The sequence below is a fragment of the Panthera pardus genome, unplaced genomic scaffold (assembly GCF_024362965.1).
Source record: "Panthera pardus isolate Hobbes unplaced genomic scaffold, ASM2436296v1 HiC_scaffold_8, whole genome shotgun sequence".
NCBI lineage: Eukaryota > Metazoa > Chordata > Mammalia > Carnivora > Felidae > Panthera > Panthera pardus.
Genome location: NW_026527013.1, coordinates 149,274,222 through 149,293,034, shown reverse-complemented (window position 1 = coordinate 149,293,034; position 18,813 = coordinate 149,274,222). Strand labels below are relative to the sequence as shown.

Genomic DNA, 18,813 nt, shown 5'->3' with positions numbered 1-18,813 from the left:
ATATGTCATTTGCAAATATCTTCTCTCATTCCCTAGATTGCCTTTTAGTTTTGTTGATTGATTCCTTTGCTGTGCAGAAGCTTTTTATTTTGATGTAGTGCCAATAGTTTATTTTTGCTTTTGTTTCCCTTGCCTTGGGGAACCTGTGTAGAAAAAAGCTGCTACAGCGAGCATCAGAGAAGTTACTGCCTGTGCTCTCATCTAGGATTTTTATGGTTTCTGGTCTCACATTTAGGTCCTTGATCCATTTTGAATTTATTTTTGTGTCTGGTGTAAGAAAGTGGCCTAGTTTCATTCTTCTGCATGTTGCTGTCCAGTTCTCCCAACGCCATTTGTTGAAGAGACTCTTTTTTCCATTGGATGGTCTTTCCAGCTTTGTCAAAGATTAGTCGACCATATAATTGTGGGCCCATTTCTGGATTTTCTATTCTGTTCCACTGATCTCTGTGTCTGTTTTTGTACCAGTATCCTACTGTTTTGATTACTATAACTTTGTAACGTAATTTGAAGTCTGGAGTTGTGGTGACGCCTCCAGCTTTACTTTTCTTTTTCAAGATTGTTTTGGCTATTAGGGGTCTTTTGTGGTTCCATACAAATTTCAGGATTGTTAGTTCTAGTTTTGTGAAAAATGTTCTTCGTATTTTGATAGGGATTGCATTGAATGTGTAGATTACTTTGGGTAGTATTGATATTATAACAATATTTTTTCTTCCAGTCCATGAGCACGGAATGTCTTTTCGTTTCTTTGTGTCATTTCCAAATTTCTTTATAGTTTTTAGAATACGGGTCTTTCACTTAAGTTTATTCCTAGGTATCATATTACTTTTGCTGCAATTGTATATGGGATTGTTTTCTTAATTTTTCTTTCTGCTGCTTCATTGTTGTTGTATAGAAATGCAGTAGATTTCTATAGATTGATTTTGTATCCTCAGACTTTACAGAATTCATGTATTAGTTCCAGCAATGTTTTGATGGAGTCTTTTAGGGTTTTGTGTATAGAGTAACATGTCATCTGCGAATAGTGAACATTTTACTTCTTCCTTATCGCTTTGGATGCTTTTTTTCTTTTTGTTGTCTAATTGCTGTGGCTAGAACTTCCAGTACTAAAATGTACTGGAAGTACATTTTAGTTGAATAAAACGAGTGGGATGGATATCCTTATCTTGTTCCTGATCTCAGGGGGAAAAGTTCTCAGTTTTTCCTAATTAATGATGGTTGTAGCTGTGGGCTTTTCATATATGACCTTTATTATGTTGAGGTGTGTTCCCTCTACACCTACTTTGTTGAGAGTTTTTATCATGAATAGATGTTGTACTTTGTCAAATGCTTTTTATGCATCTGTTGAAATGATTGTATGGTTCTCATCCTTTCTCTTATTGATGTGATGTATCATGTTGATTGATTTGTGAATATTGAACTACCCTTGCAAACCAAGAATGAATCTTACTTGATCCTGGTGAATGATTTTTTTTTAATGTATTGTTGGATTCAGTTTGCTAGTATTTTTGTTGAGGATTTTTGCATCTGTGTTCATTAGAGATGTTGGCCTATAGTTCACTGTGTCTCTCTCTCTCTTTTTTCTTTTTTGTGTGTGTGGTGTCTTTATCTGGTTTTGGTATCATGGTAATGCTGGCCTCATAGAATGAATTTGGAATTTTCCTTCCCTTCTTTTTTTTTTTGGAACAGTTTGAGAAGAATATGTATTAACTCTTCTTTAAATGTTTGGTAGAGTTCACCTGTAAAGCCGTCTGGTCCTGGACTTTTGTTTATTGGGAGATTTTTTTATTACTGATTCAGTTTCTTGTATTAGTCTGTTCCGGTTTTCTATTTCTTCCTGTTTCAGTTTTGGTAACTTACAAGTTTCTAGGTATTCATTTTTTCCTAGGTTGTCCAATTTGTTGGCATATAGTTTTTAATAATATCCTCTTACAATTGTTTATATTTCTGTCATGTTGGTTGTTATTTTTTCTCTCTCATTTGTGATTTGATTTATTTGGTTCCTTTCTTTTTTTGATAAATCTAGCTAGAGGTTTATCAGTTTTATTAATTGTTTCAAATAACCAGCTCCTAGTTTCATTGATTTATTTTATGTATATACATATATATGTATATATATGCATGTACACACACAATACATATATAGATACATATATATATGTATATGGTTTCTGTATCATTTATTTCTGCTATAATATTTATTATTTTCATTCTTCCTGCTGGCTTTAGGCTTCATTTGTTCTTTTTCTAGCTCCTTTAGATGTAAGGGTAGGTTGTTTACTTGAGATTTTTCTTGCTTCTTGAGGTAGGCCTGTACTGCAATAAACTTTCTTCTTAGGGTTCCTGGGTGGCTCAGTTGGTTAAGCATCTGACTCTTGATTTCAGCTCAGGTTGTGATCTCATGGTTTGTGAGATTGAGCCCTGCATGGGGGCTCTGTGCTGTCAGCACAGAGCCTGCTTGGAATTCTCTTTCTTGCTCTCTCTCTGCCCCTCCCCTGAGCTTGCTCACTCACTCTCTGTCTTAAAAATAAACTTAAAAAAAAAAAAAACAAAAAACCTTCCTTCTTAGAACTGCTTTGCTGCATCCCAAAGGTTTTATTTATTTTTTTTACGTTTTCTTTTAAGGTTTATTTTTGAGAGAGCTTGCACACGTGCACGTTTGGGGGAGGGGCAGAGAGAGAGAAGGAGACACAGATTCTGAAGCAAGCTCCAGGCTCTGAGCGGTCAATGTAGAGCCTGATGTGGGGCTCAAACTTACGAACTGCCAGATCATGACCTGAGCTGAAGTCGGCCACTTACCTAAATGAGCCACTTCAGGAGCCCTATCCCAAAGGTTTTAAACCGTTATGTTTTCATTTTAACTTGTTTTTGTGTACTTTTAAAATTTCCTCTTTTATTTCCTGATTGACCCATTCACTGTTTAGCACCATGTTATTTAACCCCCACGAATTTGTGATCTTTCCAGATTTTTTCTTGTGGTTAACTTCTTGTATCATAGCCTTGTGGTCAGAAAAGATGTATGGTATGACTTCAGCCTTTTTGAATTTGTTGAGGCTTATCTTGTGGCTTAATATGTGATCTGGAGAATGTTCCATGTGTACTTGAAAAGAATGTATTTTGCTGTTTTAGGATGGAATGTTCTGGATATGTCTGCTAAATCCATCTGTTCCAGTGTGTCATTGAAAGCCATTGTTTCCTTGTTTGGTTTTCTGTTTAGATGATTTATTCATATAAGTGGGTATTAAAATCACCTACTATTATTGTATTATTATCAATTAGTTCTTTTATGTTTGTTATTAACTGTTTTATATATTTGGGTGCCTCCATGTTGGGTGCATAAATATTTACAGTTGTTAGATCTTGTTGGATTGTCATTATTATTATTACTTAGTGTTCTTCTTTGTCTCTTGTTATAGTCTTTACTTTTTACAGTCTTTATTTTTAAAGTTTAGTTTGTTCAACATAAGTGTTACTGCTCCAGCTTTCTTTTGACATCTATTTTCATAACAAATGTTTCTCTATCCCCTCACTTTTGATGTGTGGATGTCTTTAGGCCTAAAATGAGTCTTTTGTAGGTAGCATATAGAGGGGTCTTTTTTTTTTTTATTCATTCTGTCACCCTGTGTCTTTTGATTGAAGCATTTAGTCCATTCACATTCAAAGTAATTATGATAGGTATGTATTTATTGCCATTTTATTACCTGTTTTCTTGTTTTGTTTGGGAAACTCTTTCTCTCTCTATTCTGAGTGATAGCCTTACTGGATAGAGTATTCTTGGTTGCATATTTTTCCCATTCAGACGTTTAAATATATCATGCCACTCATTTGTGGCTTGGAAAGTTTCTGCTGAAAAATCCCAATTAGCCTTATGGAGTTTCCCTTGTATGTAACTCTCTTCTTTTGTTTTGCTGATTTTATTTTATTTTATTTGCTGCTTTAAAATGTTTTCTTTATTAGTGTTTTGCCATTTTAATATAATATGTGTTGGTCTGGATCTCCCTTTGTTGATTTTGTTAGGGGTTTTCTGTGCCTCCTGGATCTGGATATGTTTCCTTCCTCAGATTAGAGAACTTTTCAGATATTATCTCTGAAAATAAACTTTCTACCTCTTTTTTCTTTCTTCTTCTTCTTGTGGGAATCCTATAATGCAAATGCATTTATGTTTAATGGAGTCACTGAGTTCCCTAAGTCTGTTCTCGTTTTGCATAATTTTTTTGTTGTTCAGCATGGTTACTTTCCATTACTGTATCTTAAAGTCTAGAGAGTATTTTTATGATCATGGCTTTAAACTCTTTGTCAGGCATATTACTTACATATGTTTCACTTAGATCTCTGTCCATGGCCTTGTCCTGTCATTTGGGACAGATGTCTCTGTCTTTTCATTTTGTCTAAGTCTCTGTGCCTATTTCTCTGTATTAGGAAAGTCCGCTACGTCTCTTGATCTTGAGGGTATTGGCCTTCTGAAGAAGAGGTCGTGCAGTGCCCTACAGCGTAGTGTCCCCTGTTACCCAGGGCCTGCTGCTTCAGAGAGTTTCTCCAATGCGTGCTGCTCGTGCTTCGCTGTTGTGTTCTGACTGCTTTATCCTTCAGACCTCTGCAGAGCCTTTCTTTGCCTGTTGTGGGCAGTGGTTAGTCTGGCCTGAATGTGGTGTGCTTTAACTAGTGCTGCGGTCTGCTTGTGAAATGAGCCACTGCTGCTGGAACCAAGGCCCTGCCAAACTTCCAGGTCAGAAGATAGGTGCTGTGGGCCCGGGTTTGGGCTGGTCTTCTGGGGGCCCGCCTTGCTGGGTCTGAGGCAAGCATGACTGGGAGGGGCAGTTCCAGCCTTGTCAGCAGGTTAGGTGGCCAGTGTCTGCTGGGCTGGTTCTTGGACTTGGTTCTGTGTTTATGCTGAGGGGCAGGGGAGGGAAAGCCTCCTGCCAGTTCCTTTGTACCCCCAGAGGGGTCTCTCTGTTAGCTGCCTCTCTGGGACAGTCTCAGAGGAGCAACTAACCTCAGCACTGTGTGCCCCAGGCACTCTTCAAATCACTGTATGTCCTTAGGCTGTTTACCCTGCCTTGGGTCTAAGAGCAGGCCAAGTGCCTTGGGGCTCTGTCGGAGCCAAGCCTGCTGACCTTTAGAACTCCAGGCTTTAAGCCTGGTTGTGAGAATTCATGAAATTCAGCCCCTCTCACTGTCCAGGCCAATTGCTGTGGGGATTCGTTTTCCCCATGCTCTCCCCATGTAATTGTAAAGACAGGTCTGTTTTAATTAAGCCATCAACCTTAAACTAGCTTTTATCTCGAATATTTTTTTTCAGACCATGTGAACTTGTAATATGTTTGGGTTAGTCTGTTCCCACGTGTTACTCTATCTCTTGTCCTTCTCCGTGACCACAGCTCCTTCCCCACCATAGTGGCCTGGATTCATGTCTCTCCCAAACCTTATATCCGCACTTCCTACCTTCTTTGATGTGGCTCTTCTCTACCTTTAGTTGTGGACTTCGTCTGCTAGTCTTCAGGTCAATTTCTGAGTATTTAGGGTGATTTGATAGTTTTCTAGTATGAGGAGAGCCTAGGATCTTCCTGGTGGGGTTTTGGAGTGATGGTGGGGTTCAGAGCTTATGGCCAAGAAAGAATTCTTGAAGATGGCTTCTGTGCAAAAAGGTGATTTTATTAAATAAAGCATGGGACAGGACCCCTGGGCAGAAAGAGTTGCACTGGGGTTATGTACTGTGGAGTTAGGAGAGATTAAGTCAAGAGGAGGTTTTTTAAAGGGATTTTCCATATGCTAAAGATAATTACTGGAGGCCTAGCTATTATCAAGCTAAGGTGGTTTTTCCCTCTAGGAAAGCATTATCATTAAGACCGGAGGGAGTTCATGGAGGTTAGGCTATTGATAAGATTGCCTTTTTCTTGTAATTTACTAAGATATTTGTAAACTGATGGAGACTGTCAGTTTAACCATTTGTTTTCTGTCCTTTGCTTTGTTCTTGGGCAGCAAGGAGTGCCTGAGGAATATAAAACATATCCCACCTAGGGATGGGGGTGGGGGGAGATAGTTTGTAGGGTGTCAGCTTGCCTTATGCTCCTTCATCACTTCTACTTCCAGAAATGATCTAGATTTTTAATGATTTTAGCTTAACTCATAATTTAACCTAACTCAGCAAAACTTTAAGGTTTTAGCTTACCAAAAAAAAAAAAAAAAGGGAAAACTCTATAAGTAGACATAAATATCATAGAAAAGGTCATTTATAAACTTTTATGTTGTTTAATTTACTTGTCTTTAATAACTATGATTATTTTTGAGTAAGCTCTATGCCCAGTGTGGGGTTTGAACTTGACCCTGAGATCAGTCGCATGTTCTACCAACTGAGTGAGTCAGGTGCCCTGGTAACTATTTTTAGATTACCTGTAAAAGCTGTATTAAACATTAGACAAAGTCAGCCATTATCCTAAGCTATTAATTTTTGTTGACAGATCTTATAAGAGACAACATGAACTTACTTGGCTAGTAAACTCGAGAATACATTTTTATATGTAGTGTTTTAACTGTAAAGACATATCTGTTTTAATTAAGCCATCAACCTTAAACTAGCTTTTATATCGAATATTTCTTTTCAGACCATGTGAACTTGTAATATGTTTGGATTAGTGTCTGTTTGAGAATTTTAGAATGCCCAATCCTTACAAGTGCTTGCCCTCAAACCAACTGAATAGAGCTCTTACAAATTAATTTTAGCAAGACCATCTAGAAGTAGAAAATAGCACAGAATTACAGCATGTAAATGCAGGTACACGTGAACATATAGACAGAGAGCCCTTATAGCTTCAGGTTTTAAAGTATTGCTGTGAAATAGGTTCGGAATTTACTAATTCTAAAAGTTAGATCCAAGTTGTTTTTCTGGTAGGTGGGATAAGGTTATCAGTCTAGATAGCTAAAGATTTTTCTAGTATTTATGAAGACACCTAAGATTTGTATTTCTCTTTGGCAAGTTGAGTTTCCAAATAACCTCTCCTCCTTTTGTTTTTTCCTTTTTTCTTTTTAAAAATTTTTTTAAGAATTTTTTTTTTTTTTATTTTTGAGAGAGAGAGACAGACAATGAGAGTTGGGGAGGGGCAGAGATAGAGGGAGACACAGAATCTGATGCCTGCTCCAGGCTCTGAGCTTTCAGCACAGAGCCTGTCACTGAGCTCCAACTCACTAACCGCTAGATCATGACCTGAGCTGAAGTCGGAAGCTTAACTGTATGAGCCATCCAGGTGCCCCACCTGAAATTTGCATTTAAAACAATTTTTTTAAATGTTTGTTTATTTTTGAGAGAGACACACACACAGAGTGTAAGTGGGGGAGGGTCAGAGAGAGAGGGAGACCGAGAATCCAGAGCAGGCCGCAGGCTCAGAGCGCGATGCAGGGCTTGAACTCACAAACCGTGAGATCATGACCTAAGCGGAAAGTTGGACGCTTAACTGCTTAACCGGCTGAGCCACCCAGGCGCTTCTGAAATTTGCATTTTAAAGGGATGGACCAGATAGAATTTCCTAGAGAAGACCTTGGAGAACATTGGACATTTACATCTTAAAGGCACGGAGAAAGAATAAAAGCTTCTCTTACTAGGATTTTTGTTCCCTTAAAGTCAGAATTTTTACACTTACAAGACTTTTGAGATAGGGTAGGTTTGGGGATTGGCAAAAGGGATTGGTAGTCTGAATAGTTTTGAACCACAGCTCTGGTTTTGTAAAGACTAGATTTATAAAACAAGAACAGCTACTAATTCCTCAAAGAATTGGATTGTCCCCTAAATGATATCAAACTACTGACACACCCATCTAGCTATAAGAGTATCTTCTTTGGGCGGCTGGGTGGCTCGGTTGGTTAAGGTTGGTTAAGCGTCTGACTCTTGGTTTTGGCGTCTCACGGTTTGTTAGTTCAAGCCCCATCTGGGGCTCTGTACTGACAGCATGGAGCCTGCTTGGGATTCTCTCTCTCCCTCTCTCTCTATCCCTCCCCTGCTCGCTCTCTCCGTCTCTCTCAAAATAAATAAATAAACTTAAAAAAAAAAAGAATGTCTTCTTTCAGGGTGCCTGGCTTGCTCAGTTGATAGAGCCTGTGACTCTTGATCACAGGGTTGTGAGTTCCAGCTCCTGGGTATAGAGATTACTTTTAAAAAGTCTTTTTAAAAAAATGAGAATGTCTTCTTTGTCTCCAGGTTCATAATAGCTTGGGGGAGAAGGCCTTGACATAAAAATTGCTGTCAGGCTCTGAATATCAGCAACCAATTCTTGATTATAAAGTTATTAAATCCTTTCAAATATTTTGTCAGGGCAAACAGTAAATAATTCTGGGAGGATTAAACAATGGACCCAAGAGGGGTCCTCAGAAAGGGTGTAAAAGATACTGTCTTGGGAGAATCTAGAGTCACTCTCAACAATAGCTGAGGAAGGAATCAACTGCCTGCATGCCCCAGGCAGGCAGAAAGCCAGTCAAGTTCTTAGGATATAAAAGGAGACAAGCAGGGAAATAGCTGTTTCCGTGAGAGAAAGGATCAGTAACCATTGGAACTGGATTTGGAAAGGAAGAGACAATGCAGATTTTTATTTTCCTCTCTCAGCTGGGCTCAGGTAATATATTTACAAAAACTCTTGAGGATCCTCCCTAGGTTTAAGAAGTTACTCAACTAAAGGGGGTCCTGGGTGGCTCAGTTGGTTAAGCGTCCGACTTTGGCTCAGGTTATGATCCTGCAGCTCACGAGTTCAAGCCCTGGGTCAGGCTCTGTGCTGACAGCTCAGAGCCTGGAACATGCTTCAGATTCTCTCTCTCTCTCTCTCTCTCTCTTTCTCTCTCTCTCTCTCTCTCTCTCTCTGTCGTTGTGCCCCTCCTCCGCTTGCATTCTCTCTCTCTCTCTCTCTCTCTCTCTCTCTCTCTCTCAAAGATAAATAAACATTAAAAAAATTATTCAAGTATGGACCTTAGTTTGACCTTTGACCATGGAGTGAAAGATATCTGAAGAGTATCACCTATAGCCTCAATTAGTCTTATTCGGCAAGTGACTGCTGAATAGTCTCTTTAGAGTAAAAGGCAGTTCACCCAGGTTGACCAGGATGAGTACTCAAAGGATAGAGGGGAACAGTAGGGTTACACTGGCCTTACAGTCTTGTTTTAAGTACCTTTTCTCAATTTAATGAGCTTTTTACACTGAATCTTTTTAATAAAACTTCGGGAATTTTGAAACGTTTTGGAGGCTTCTGCTTGCCATGTAAAAATAGGTATCCCGTTGTGTCTAATTTGGGAATCCTTTCTTTCAAATGCACTTCTTAAATGGCCTTACCTAACTGGAACATTCTCCATCCTGGCCATTGTAATTCTAGGTTCTTTTTAGTATCGCTATTTGTGTTGCTGTTCACAGCTTCTGGCACCATAGTTTTTAGACCTAAAATAGGCAGCCTTGCCAGAAGGTGGTGGGCTTGACTCTGTTGAATTTAAGGATCTCCAGGCTAAGCCTTTGTTTACACAAACGACCAACAAAGACGTGTCCCTTAACACACCAGGAGTCAGCAAAAGATGTTACTCTGCACTGGCCAAGAAAAGACCAGGGACAAAACTGACAATTGCCCACGTAGACCAAACCAGCAGACTCCCTTCAGGGAGACTGCACACTGGAAAGGGGTAAAGGACTAAAACTCCAAACTCTGGTAAATGGGGGGCGTGGACTGGAACTGGGGAAGGGATTACAATGTGGTACTGCAGACCGAACCCAGAGCTAAGGACCAGTGCTGTTAGATCCTCCTGTCCCTCTAGACCTGTTAACTCTGTTCTGGGAAGCTAATCAGATTGGTAGCTCAAATGCAGAAAGAGCAGAGCTGAAACCAGGAGGGACTTACCACTGGCTCTTGGAAATGGCCAGAAAGAGAAAACTCAGAAGAGTTCTCAGGGCGCCATGCCTGTGTTTCTGCCTGTCCCTGAACACCATCAGAAGTTCCCTTTGGATCCTGACGTTGCTACCAAATGTGTTTAGAAAAAAAATTTAACCAAGTGAACTTGAAGATTTAATAGGCTTTCTTAAACTCTTCATGAATGGACGGCATTCTATCTAGCAAGTAGAGGGGAGCTCCACCAAGTAAACAAGAAAATGGTTTTCAAGGGCAGAGAGAAGGCATTTATTTAAAAAAAAAAAGTATTTATTTTTAGAGAGAGAGAGAGAGAGAGAGAGAGAGAGAGAGGGGAGGCCTTAGCTGTCAGCACAGAGCCCTATAGGGGACTCAATCTCCTGAACCATGAGATCATGACCTGAGCCCAGATCAAGAGTCAGATGCTTAACCAACTGAGCCACCCAGGTGCCCTCAGAGAGAAGGCATTTTAAAAAAAGAAAGGAGGGACGCTTGGGTGGCTCAGTCAGTTAAGCATCCGACTCTTGGTTTCGGCTTAGGTCATGATCTCCTGGCTCGTGAATTCAAGCCCAGTGTAGGGCTCTGTGCTGACAGTGTGGAGCCTGCTTGGGATACTCTCTTTCTACCTCTCTCTGCCCCCCCGCCCCCCACTTATGCACTCTTTCTCTCTCAAAATAAACTTAAAAAAATTAAAATTAAAAAAGAACGGAATTTATTAGCAAGATGTGTGCTGTTTAGGCAAGGTTGCCTTCTAAGGGGAGTAGAAGGGGTCTATCGGTAAACTCCCTAGTATTGACCAGGAAACTCTACATTGACTGGTTCAGGGTTACATTCTTGGGGGATAGAAACTGCAGTTGGGTTAGGAATTAAGTCTTGGTTTACTGACTTGGGTCCTTAACCTATGTGACACTGTTTGGGGCCTGTGGTTTTCTTTTGATAACCAGTAACTTTGAGTGTGTGTAATGCTGTGTCCTGCGTTCATCGTGAAACTTGTCAAACTCTCCAGACTGTGTTAGCTTAGCCCTGGCATGGCTGCTTGTGAGGGCATTCAGCTCCACGTCTAACCAGCATCATCAAGTAGATTCTTGTCTAGGAAGATCCCTGGAGTCTCAGTGCTGTGGTTCTTCACCCGTGAAAAGATGAGAAAGGTGGGGGGGGGGGGGGGGTCTGTGCTCAAGGACTTTGAACATGTCCTGAAGGATTTGGAAGCATTTGCTTTCCTTTGCCATGCATTCTTTAGTCATTTATTTTAAATATTTTTTTCTCCTTTTGAATGTATGAGGTTGAATCATATGAAATTGCTGCTTTTCAGCCCTTTTGACCTACCAAAAAAATGGCAGTTTCATATGGCTTAACCTGATAGGGATGAAAGGCATTTGAAGTATTTTCTAGATAAAAATGGGACATACAAGTGCAAAGTTACTTATTTCATTCAATTCATTTATTTGTTCATAATTGTTCGTTTGTATTTGTCCCTTTATCTTTCTAAGTGATTAGGGTTACTGATTTTTTTAAATTTTTTTTTAGCTTTTGCTTTTATTATTATTTAAAGACCTATAAACTGTCAAAAACAGGGACTGTGATTTTAAATACAGATCTATGCCAAATAATATCCTCATTAATTCGGAGGCCACTGGTTCGGAATGTGAGATAATCTTAACAGTCATCCTTAATTTAGCAAATCTTTACTTTAGAAAAGAGTAGTGAAAATTAATAGGAGAAACAAGTGTGTAGAAGAAATAGTTGAGAGAATTGACCATTCCATACAAAGAACTGATGATGATAATTGTCCATTCACTTACAAAAATCTGTTGAGGGGCGCCTGGGTGGCTCGGTCGGTTGAGCGTCCGACTTTGGCTCAGGTCATGATCTCGCGGTCTGTGAGTTCTAGCCCCGCGTCGGGCTCTGTGCTGACAGCTCAGAGCCTGGAGCCTGTTTCAGATTCTGTGTCTCCCTCTCTCTCTCTGACCCTCCCCCGTTCATGCTCTGTCTCTCTCTGTCTCAAAAATAAGTAAAAAAAAAAAAATCTGTTGATGTCTATCAGATAACATTTTTTAAAATGTTTATTTATTTTGAGAGAAAGAGTACGTGCACTCAAGCAGAGGAAGGGCAGAGAGAGAGGGAGAGAGAATCCCAAGCAGGCTCGTGCTGTCAGCCCCAGAGCCTGACACGGGGCTCGAACCTATGAACTGTGAGATCATGATGTGAGCCAAAATCGGTAGTTGGACGCCTAGCCAACTAAGTGACCCAGGCGCCCCATCAGATAACATTTTTTGAATACTAGTTTTAAATTGCTTGAAAAATACTTAGAGAGTGTCCTTGAAAAAGATTAAAATAGTATTCCTCGAAACATACTCTGTAATTCAGACTTTTTCCATCTTAGTCTAGCTTTGTGATGTATTTTTATATGTACTTAGTATTGACTTCACATTATAATAGTGATACAGTCTCTTAATATAGAGGAACTACAACAAAATAACCTTTCTAACCACAAAGATTGATTTCCTTCTACACTTGATTTTCTTGAAGTAGATTTTGTGTGATGTGCTGTGATGTCTGCATTTCAGGTACTATGCTGTGATGGTCACCATGTTCTTCACTGTCAGCGTGGTGAACAACTATGCCCTGAATCTCAACATCGCCATGCCCCTGCATATGATATTTAGATCTGTAAGTGCTGCCGGCTCCCATGTGTATGTTCTTTCAGAAGCTGAAGCCAAGAGGGTAGATTGAACACTTGGCAAAAGTAGAAAAGTCTTGTAGTAAGTAAAGTCTAGGGTATAAGAATAGATGTCCTGGATGAGTGAGCATAGGCTGGCTTTCATCTGCAAAGTAAGGTAAAAGGTGGACAGTTGACTTTTAGCCCTCTGAAGTCTTAAGAATGATCAGTAAAAGGAGCTAAAATGTTGCCGGGACACAGATTTTATGTTAAATTTCTTTCATCTGGCTGATTTTATATTCAGACTTGGTATGAATGTTATTTAACTTATTACTCATCAATTTTGGTTTCTTTCATAAAATTACATTTACTCTTAGTACATAAAATAGATACATCCCTTTTCTGATTATATATATATATATACACACACACATATATATACACATATATGTATATATATACACATATGCATATGTGTATATATATGTATATGTGTGTATATATATATAATCAATTTTTTTTTTTTTTTAAGCAAGAGACTTGAGACAATTAAAGGGAAATTTTTGATGAAGGTAGGGTTTCTCCCAAAGCAGCAGACATTTTCTTCTTCCACTAGTGTTTGGTGGGAGATCTGCATGTAGTTTGGTATATAAATAAGAACAGCGTGCTCCCTGAAGAACAGGGAAGACTTCAAGGGGAGTGTAGTTAGAATGGCAGAAAAATGCGAGATGGGTTGTCATTGGAATTACAGCACTTCTGTGTAGTCTTGAGATTTTTGTGAGATCGAAGGTGCTATCCCCAAAGGGACTTTTCAGCCCTAATTATAATTACGTAGATAACCTTCAAAGCATTGGACGTGTAGTAGACTTTCAGTAAAGACTTGCTGATTGATCGCCACCTTTCCAAAGAAGAGAAAGACATCCCTGCATGACTTCTTTCATTATTTGAAACCGAGGGTGAGGAGAAGTTTATTAAAACTCTCATAATTCAGATGGAAAATTTCACAATAAGTCTACAATATAATTTATTTCGGCTAGCCTTAGTTTCTGCTCTGACCGGTATTTAGAGAATTGGCCATTTTTCTTATTGTTATCTTTGAAAGATTTTATTATTTTACGTAAGAGATTTATGTGGTTTGTACTTTTTGCCATTATAAGAACAAGTGAACCTTATTATTCATCCTGACCTCCTCCTCCTCGGCTCTTTTGCCCGCTTGTCCATGTTCATATTTATCTGGAATTATTTGCTTTCCTAGGGCACTAAAACTGTTACTGTTGTCTCCTTTTATAGGGTTCTCTAATTGCCAACATGATCCTAGGAATTATCATTTTGAAGAAAAGGTAAACAATACACTTTTGTATTTTATGTCTAGAAAGGCTATCCTGAGCCCCATCCATCAGCTGGATTCCTTTTCTTGTAGTGATGATAAGTTTGCTCTTGATAATTCCTTGTTTCTCAGCTCTCTCTGTGACAGTGACATGCATCTTGAGGCCGTGGACCGGGTAAGGGGCCCCACCTGTCGCTGTGGAGCAGCATTTTCTCTGGGTAGAACTCTTGTCATCATTGAGTCTTTAGTACCACAGTAACCTACATAACCAATTGATTTAGAACTTCACTCCTGTGTGGTGTCTACTAGCTACATGAGACCGTTTACATTTAAATTTAATTAAATAAATACTTGTATCTTGGTCCCAGTAGTCACATTTTACCTGCCTATAGCCCACGTGGCCGGTGGTGACCCTGTTGGAGAACCCAGATATGGAACATTTTCAGCTTCATGGAAGTGCTGGGACAGTGGTGTCATAGAAGGTGTTTATGAGTATAGCATGATCATCCATGTTGGAAAGAAAATTCCTAACAAAGGCCCAAATGGCCAAGAAGATAGAATGAAAAGTTTCAGGATTGTTCTATGTGGTTGTCGCCAGTGGCTTTCTCTGGGATATGGTTGGGAATACCAGAAGGCCCTGAGATGCTTTCTCAAAGTGTTTGCCTTCCACTTGTGTCCTGAGCCTTACCCCATGCCCCCAAGGAGGTGGGGCACTGGGGAGAGTCAGCACATTCAGTCTGGAACACTTCTCAGGGAAAGTTCACCCTCACTGTTAAGATCACAACCGTACAAGCTTATGCCAACTTTTCTGTCCTAGACCCCAGTATTAGAATTCTGTGTGGGAATCTAGAGTTTTTAAGAAATAAGGGCTGTGTCACGAGAAAGATCGTTGTCCTGTCTTGATAGGCTCCTTATCACGATCCCTTTATCTTCTGAGGCTTCTGTATTCCCCCAGATAGGTATGATTGTAACTGATTTCTAGCTTCTCTCCAGGTGAGCATTCATATATCCTGGTCAGGTTCGTTACATCGAAGTGACTGCCACGCTTCTTGACAATGTGTAGAATTCACGTTGGGACAGACCTGCAGTCCTTTCAGCCTTTGATTTTGCTCATAACAGGGATACCAAAGGACATGTTATAAAAGGAATGTATTCTCTGGACAGTGCTCCGAAATGTCCTGGGCCTTTCTCAAACATCTCCGTTTCCCTTAAGAACTTATTTTGGGTCTGTCATCTTGAATCTATCCAAGTAAGCCTTTTTGACGCTCCTTGGTGTGTGCTCCCCAAAAAGCAGGAATTTCCCTAAGGTAACTATCTACTACCATGACTTAGTAAGTTAGTATCTCCTCTTGTTTAACCTGAGTAGGGCCTCTTAGGTTCACAGTGTTTTCCTCTTTCTAGGCTTTGAAGACCAAGTCCATACTCATTAATTTTCATGAATTTTCAGGCCACAGTTCCAAACCTCTCCCGATCTTGGTCTTTCCAGACCGAAGAGCTCCCTTACTTTTGTATCTGCCTCCTCCAGCGCCTGTTTCCTCACCCTGCCCTCTCCTCTGGCGTGGTGCTGTTGGCCCCTTGAGCTGCTGCTCAGCCGGTCCTTTTGGCCTTTTATGAGGTGATATGACCAGAAGTGTACAAAGTATTTGACTGGAAAACCTCTGATGGTTCCTCCTGTAAGTTTAATTTCCTTTCATTCTTGCCTGAGTCCTTTTGCTTTATCACTAAGAGCCCAAGAGGGATGTTAACGATGTTGTTCCAGTTAATAGGAAATGCCACTCTTCTTACTGCCAGTAGTCCTATTAGTGTCATAGTCCTCCCTTTATCCAACTGTGCCAGCATTTAAAAACATAGGAGCGCCTGGGTGGCTTAGTCGGTTGGGTGTCTGACTCTTGATTTTGGCTCAGATCGTGAGCCCAGGCTTGTGGGATCAAGCCCTGAGTCTGGCTCCACATTTAGCTGCTTAAGATCCTCTCCCTCCCCCTCCCCCTCCCCCCTCCCCCCTCCCCCCTCCGACCTCCCCCACTTGGACACATGCTCTGTCTCTAAAATAAAAAAAATAATAATAAAATAAAAGCAACAGTCGAGTCATTCAGACATGATTTACAAAATCCTTTCCTGAAAATGGACAAGTTGAATGATTTTTTTTTTTTTTTTTTGAGCACTGAATCCTGCTACTTGGCCGTGATACTCTGTTCTTCCTCTTGTCACTTAGGTCTGGGCCCCCTGACACTCAGGTCCCTTGACACTCAGGTCTGGGCCCCCTGAAGACAGGAGAAACAGGTGGCAGTTAAGATCTCAGTCGGGCTTTCATTTGGACTCTTGAGCAGAATGGAATGTCATGTCTGGTCTGTGTCATTTTTGGTTCTTGTTTTCTGGTGAAACGATCTATCGGTCCAACGACCGATGGAAACTCTTTTAAGCAGCACTAAGATTGGGTGTTGTTTAGACACCAGCCAGCATCCTGATTGTTTCTCACATGGCCTTACGTGGGAAGTGTGCTAGAAAGTGATCCCCTCAGCCATGTTTTGGTGATTTTTACTCTTAGGCTCCATCGGACTGTGAACATAGTGTGGAAATTCAGATCTGTGCTTTTTTCCTAAGGTGTTCTGGTTCTTGTTTTTGCAGATACAGCATATTCAAATATACCTCCATTGCCCTGGTGTCTGTGGGGATATTTATTTGCACTTTCATGTCAGCAAAGCAGGTGGTAAGAATCACTTCACAAATTATTTATACTCACTCCTTGCCGTGGGGGCACAGGTACCTATTATTGACGCAATAAACTTAAATGCTTATGCAATAGAAGGATTCGGGTCTCTGCAAGAAAAGAGTGGAGGTGACTGGGTAACACAGATATTTCCTTTGTACCCAAGCACCTTGCATGTAGTTCTAGACTCTATACCGAGTATTTTTCTTATTTCCTAGACCTCCCAGTCCAGCTCCAGCGAGAATGACGGATTCCAGGCATTTCTAAGGTGGTTACTAGGCAAGTACAGTAATTACAATGAAGCTGATTGCCTCTGCAGTTCTGTTGGCTGAACTTTCTCCTAAGGGACAGGTTTCTTGGCAAGAAGCTTTGGCTCCACAGATGATGCCACAGAGGAGAGAGGCACCCGGGGTCGTCATCTGTCTCTGAACTTTGGTGTTCGGAACATGAAAGAAAGACAATGTCCGTGTTCAGGGTAGCGTGTTCTACAACATGGATCCATATTTCCACGGCTGCCACTGGAATAGTTTCTGGTTGCCTGTCACACTCACTGGGAGCACTGCTTCGAGTGTCCGTTACTTCATGAGCTGTCTGCTGAGCAGGAGCTTCTACATACGAAGGGCACGTTCGAGCAGTTGGCTCTTGAAATTTCCAAGGGGCTCATTTCTGAATCTTAGATTCATTTTCTTCATAAGTTAGCTTCTCCCTAATGAGTGTTCCCAAACCTGACTGATCAGCAGAGCCTCCTAGGGAATCTTGAAAAATACAAGTATCTCTTTGTGGAAGTCACGAGACAACCCCTGCAGAGCTCTGGCCTCACACTGGATGACACGGAGGTGAAACTCTTTCCTGCTTAGCCAGGTAGCAGCAGTACCAGATTGAGACCAAGTGGGAGAGAAGTAGCAATGAAAGGACTCTGTTCTCCCTGCTTCTTGGCTTTGAGACTTCATCCTTTTAGGTTGTTGTTCTTAGCATAGAAAGATCTTTATGAGCTGTTGGAAAAACACTTTATCCAACAAGAAAAAGTTGCAAAGGATACGAACACACAATTCATGGGGAAAACATTAGTGTCTGATCATTGTATGTTCGGCCTCAGTAGTCTTGGCATCAAAGAAATGCAAATTGAAACCAAAATGCAGTCCCTTTTTATTTTCGCTCTATCAAATTGGATAATCATTTATTATTATCCTCATTGCTGCTGAGGGTGAAGTAAGACAGCCATTTTTGTATAACCTGTTTACGGTAGAAATTGACACAGCCTTTCTGGAAAAAAATGGATGTGTTGAGTTTTTAAAATAGCTACAACTTTTGAGTCAGTAATTCCATTTTGGAAAGTTTGTCCTAAGGAAATAATCAACATTTTGTTTAAAGATTTATGTAGAAAGATGGACATTGATTTTGGTAAAATAACTGGAAGTAACCTAATGAGGCTCATGTTATAATAATACATTTAACTATGGTTTCTATGTGATACAATAATATGGAGCCATTAATTCATACCTTTGAAAAAATTTTAATAAACGACTTGAAGGAAAATCCAAGAAAAAGATCATGAAGAAAGCAAGATATAAAATTGTATATTCACTCTGATCCTGTTTTCTGCATAAAATAAATAAATAAATGTATGTAGGGAGATAGAGCAAGCTATTAAGGAGTGGGTAGTAATATTGTAGTTAATTTTTATTTCTTTTAAAAATTTTGTGCATGTTCTACAACTAGTTTGTAATATATGTAGAACTTTAAACAATGTTCTTTAGGAAAACGTCTGGAAATGAGCAAATCTAATTCTTATAACCCAATTTTTGTTTTTTAGGTATAGGGGCACTGACTTTTGCTCTTCTGATGTCAGCAAGGATGGGTATTTTCCAGGAGACCCTATACAAACAATTTGGGAAGCACTCTAAGGAGGCTTTGTTTTATAATGTAAGCAATTTTTTGAACCTGGGGAAGACAAAAAGTACTGAGTCGTCATATGTCATTTCAAATGAAATACACGTTTTTCTGATGTCGTTGAAGGATCAAGTACTTTTAATAGGCTACTAATGGTGTATTCTGAGCCACAGTTCTCTATAGGAGACGATTGTGCTCAGTCGGTGTGAACCTCGTGTGTCTGCTAGCCAGGAACGACCCCCGGGGATGAAGAACCTTCACGAACCCCCAGGTCCCTGTAGGTGAAGTCAAATTAAAAGCAATATGGAAACTTGGAACAGGAAAACGAGTCCCAAAACAACATGCCAGGGAGGATGTCTGCAGCCAG

At 40.1% G+C, this 18,813-nt stretch overlaps 1 protein-coding gene across 2 annotated transcripts in view; it reads left to right on the top strand.

Moving 5' to 3' along the window:
• The window catches only part of SLC35B4 (solute carrier family 35 member B4), a 40,643-nt gene that overhangs the window by 10,953 nt on the left and 10,877 nt on the right, over positions 1–18,813 (top strand). Inside the window, exons 3-7 of one of the 2 annotated variants that reach the window (XM_019452785.2) lie at positions 12,431–12,533; positions 13,813–13,862; positions 16,475–16,556; positions 16,775–16,835; positions 18,370–18,479. In XM_019452785.2, coding sequence (XP_019308330.1) covers positions 12,431–12,533; positions 13,813–13,862; positions 16,475–16,556; positions 16,775–16,835; positions 18,370–18,479 — 406 coding nt within the window. The remainder of the gene's footprint in view (positions 1–12,430; positions 12,534–13,812; positions 13,863–16,474; positions 16,557–16,774; positions 16,836–18,369; positions 18,480–18,813) is intronic. The other variant, XM_019452786.2, reaches the window with a different exon arrangement.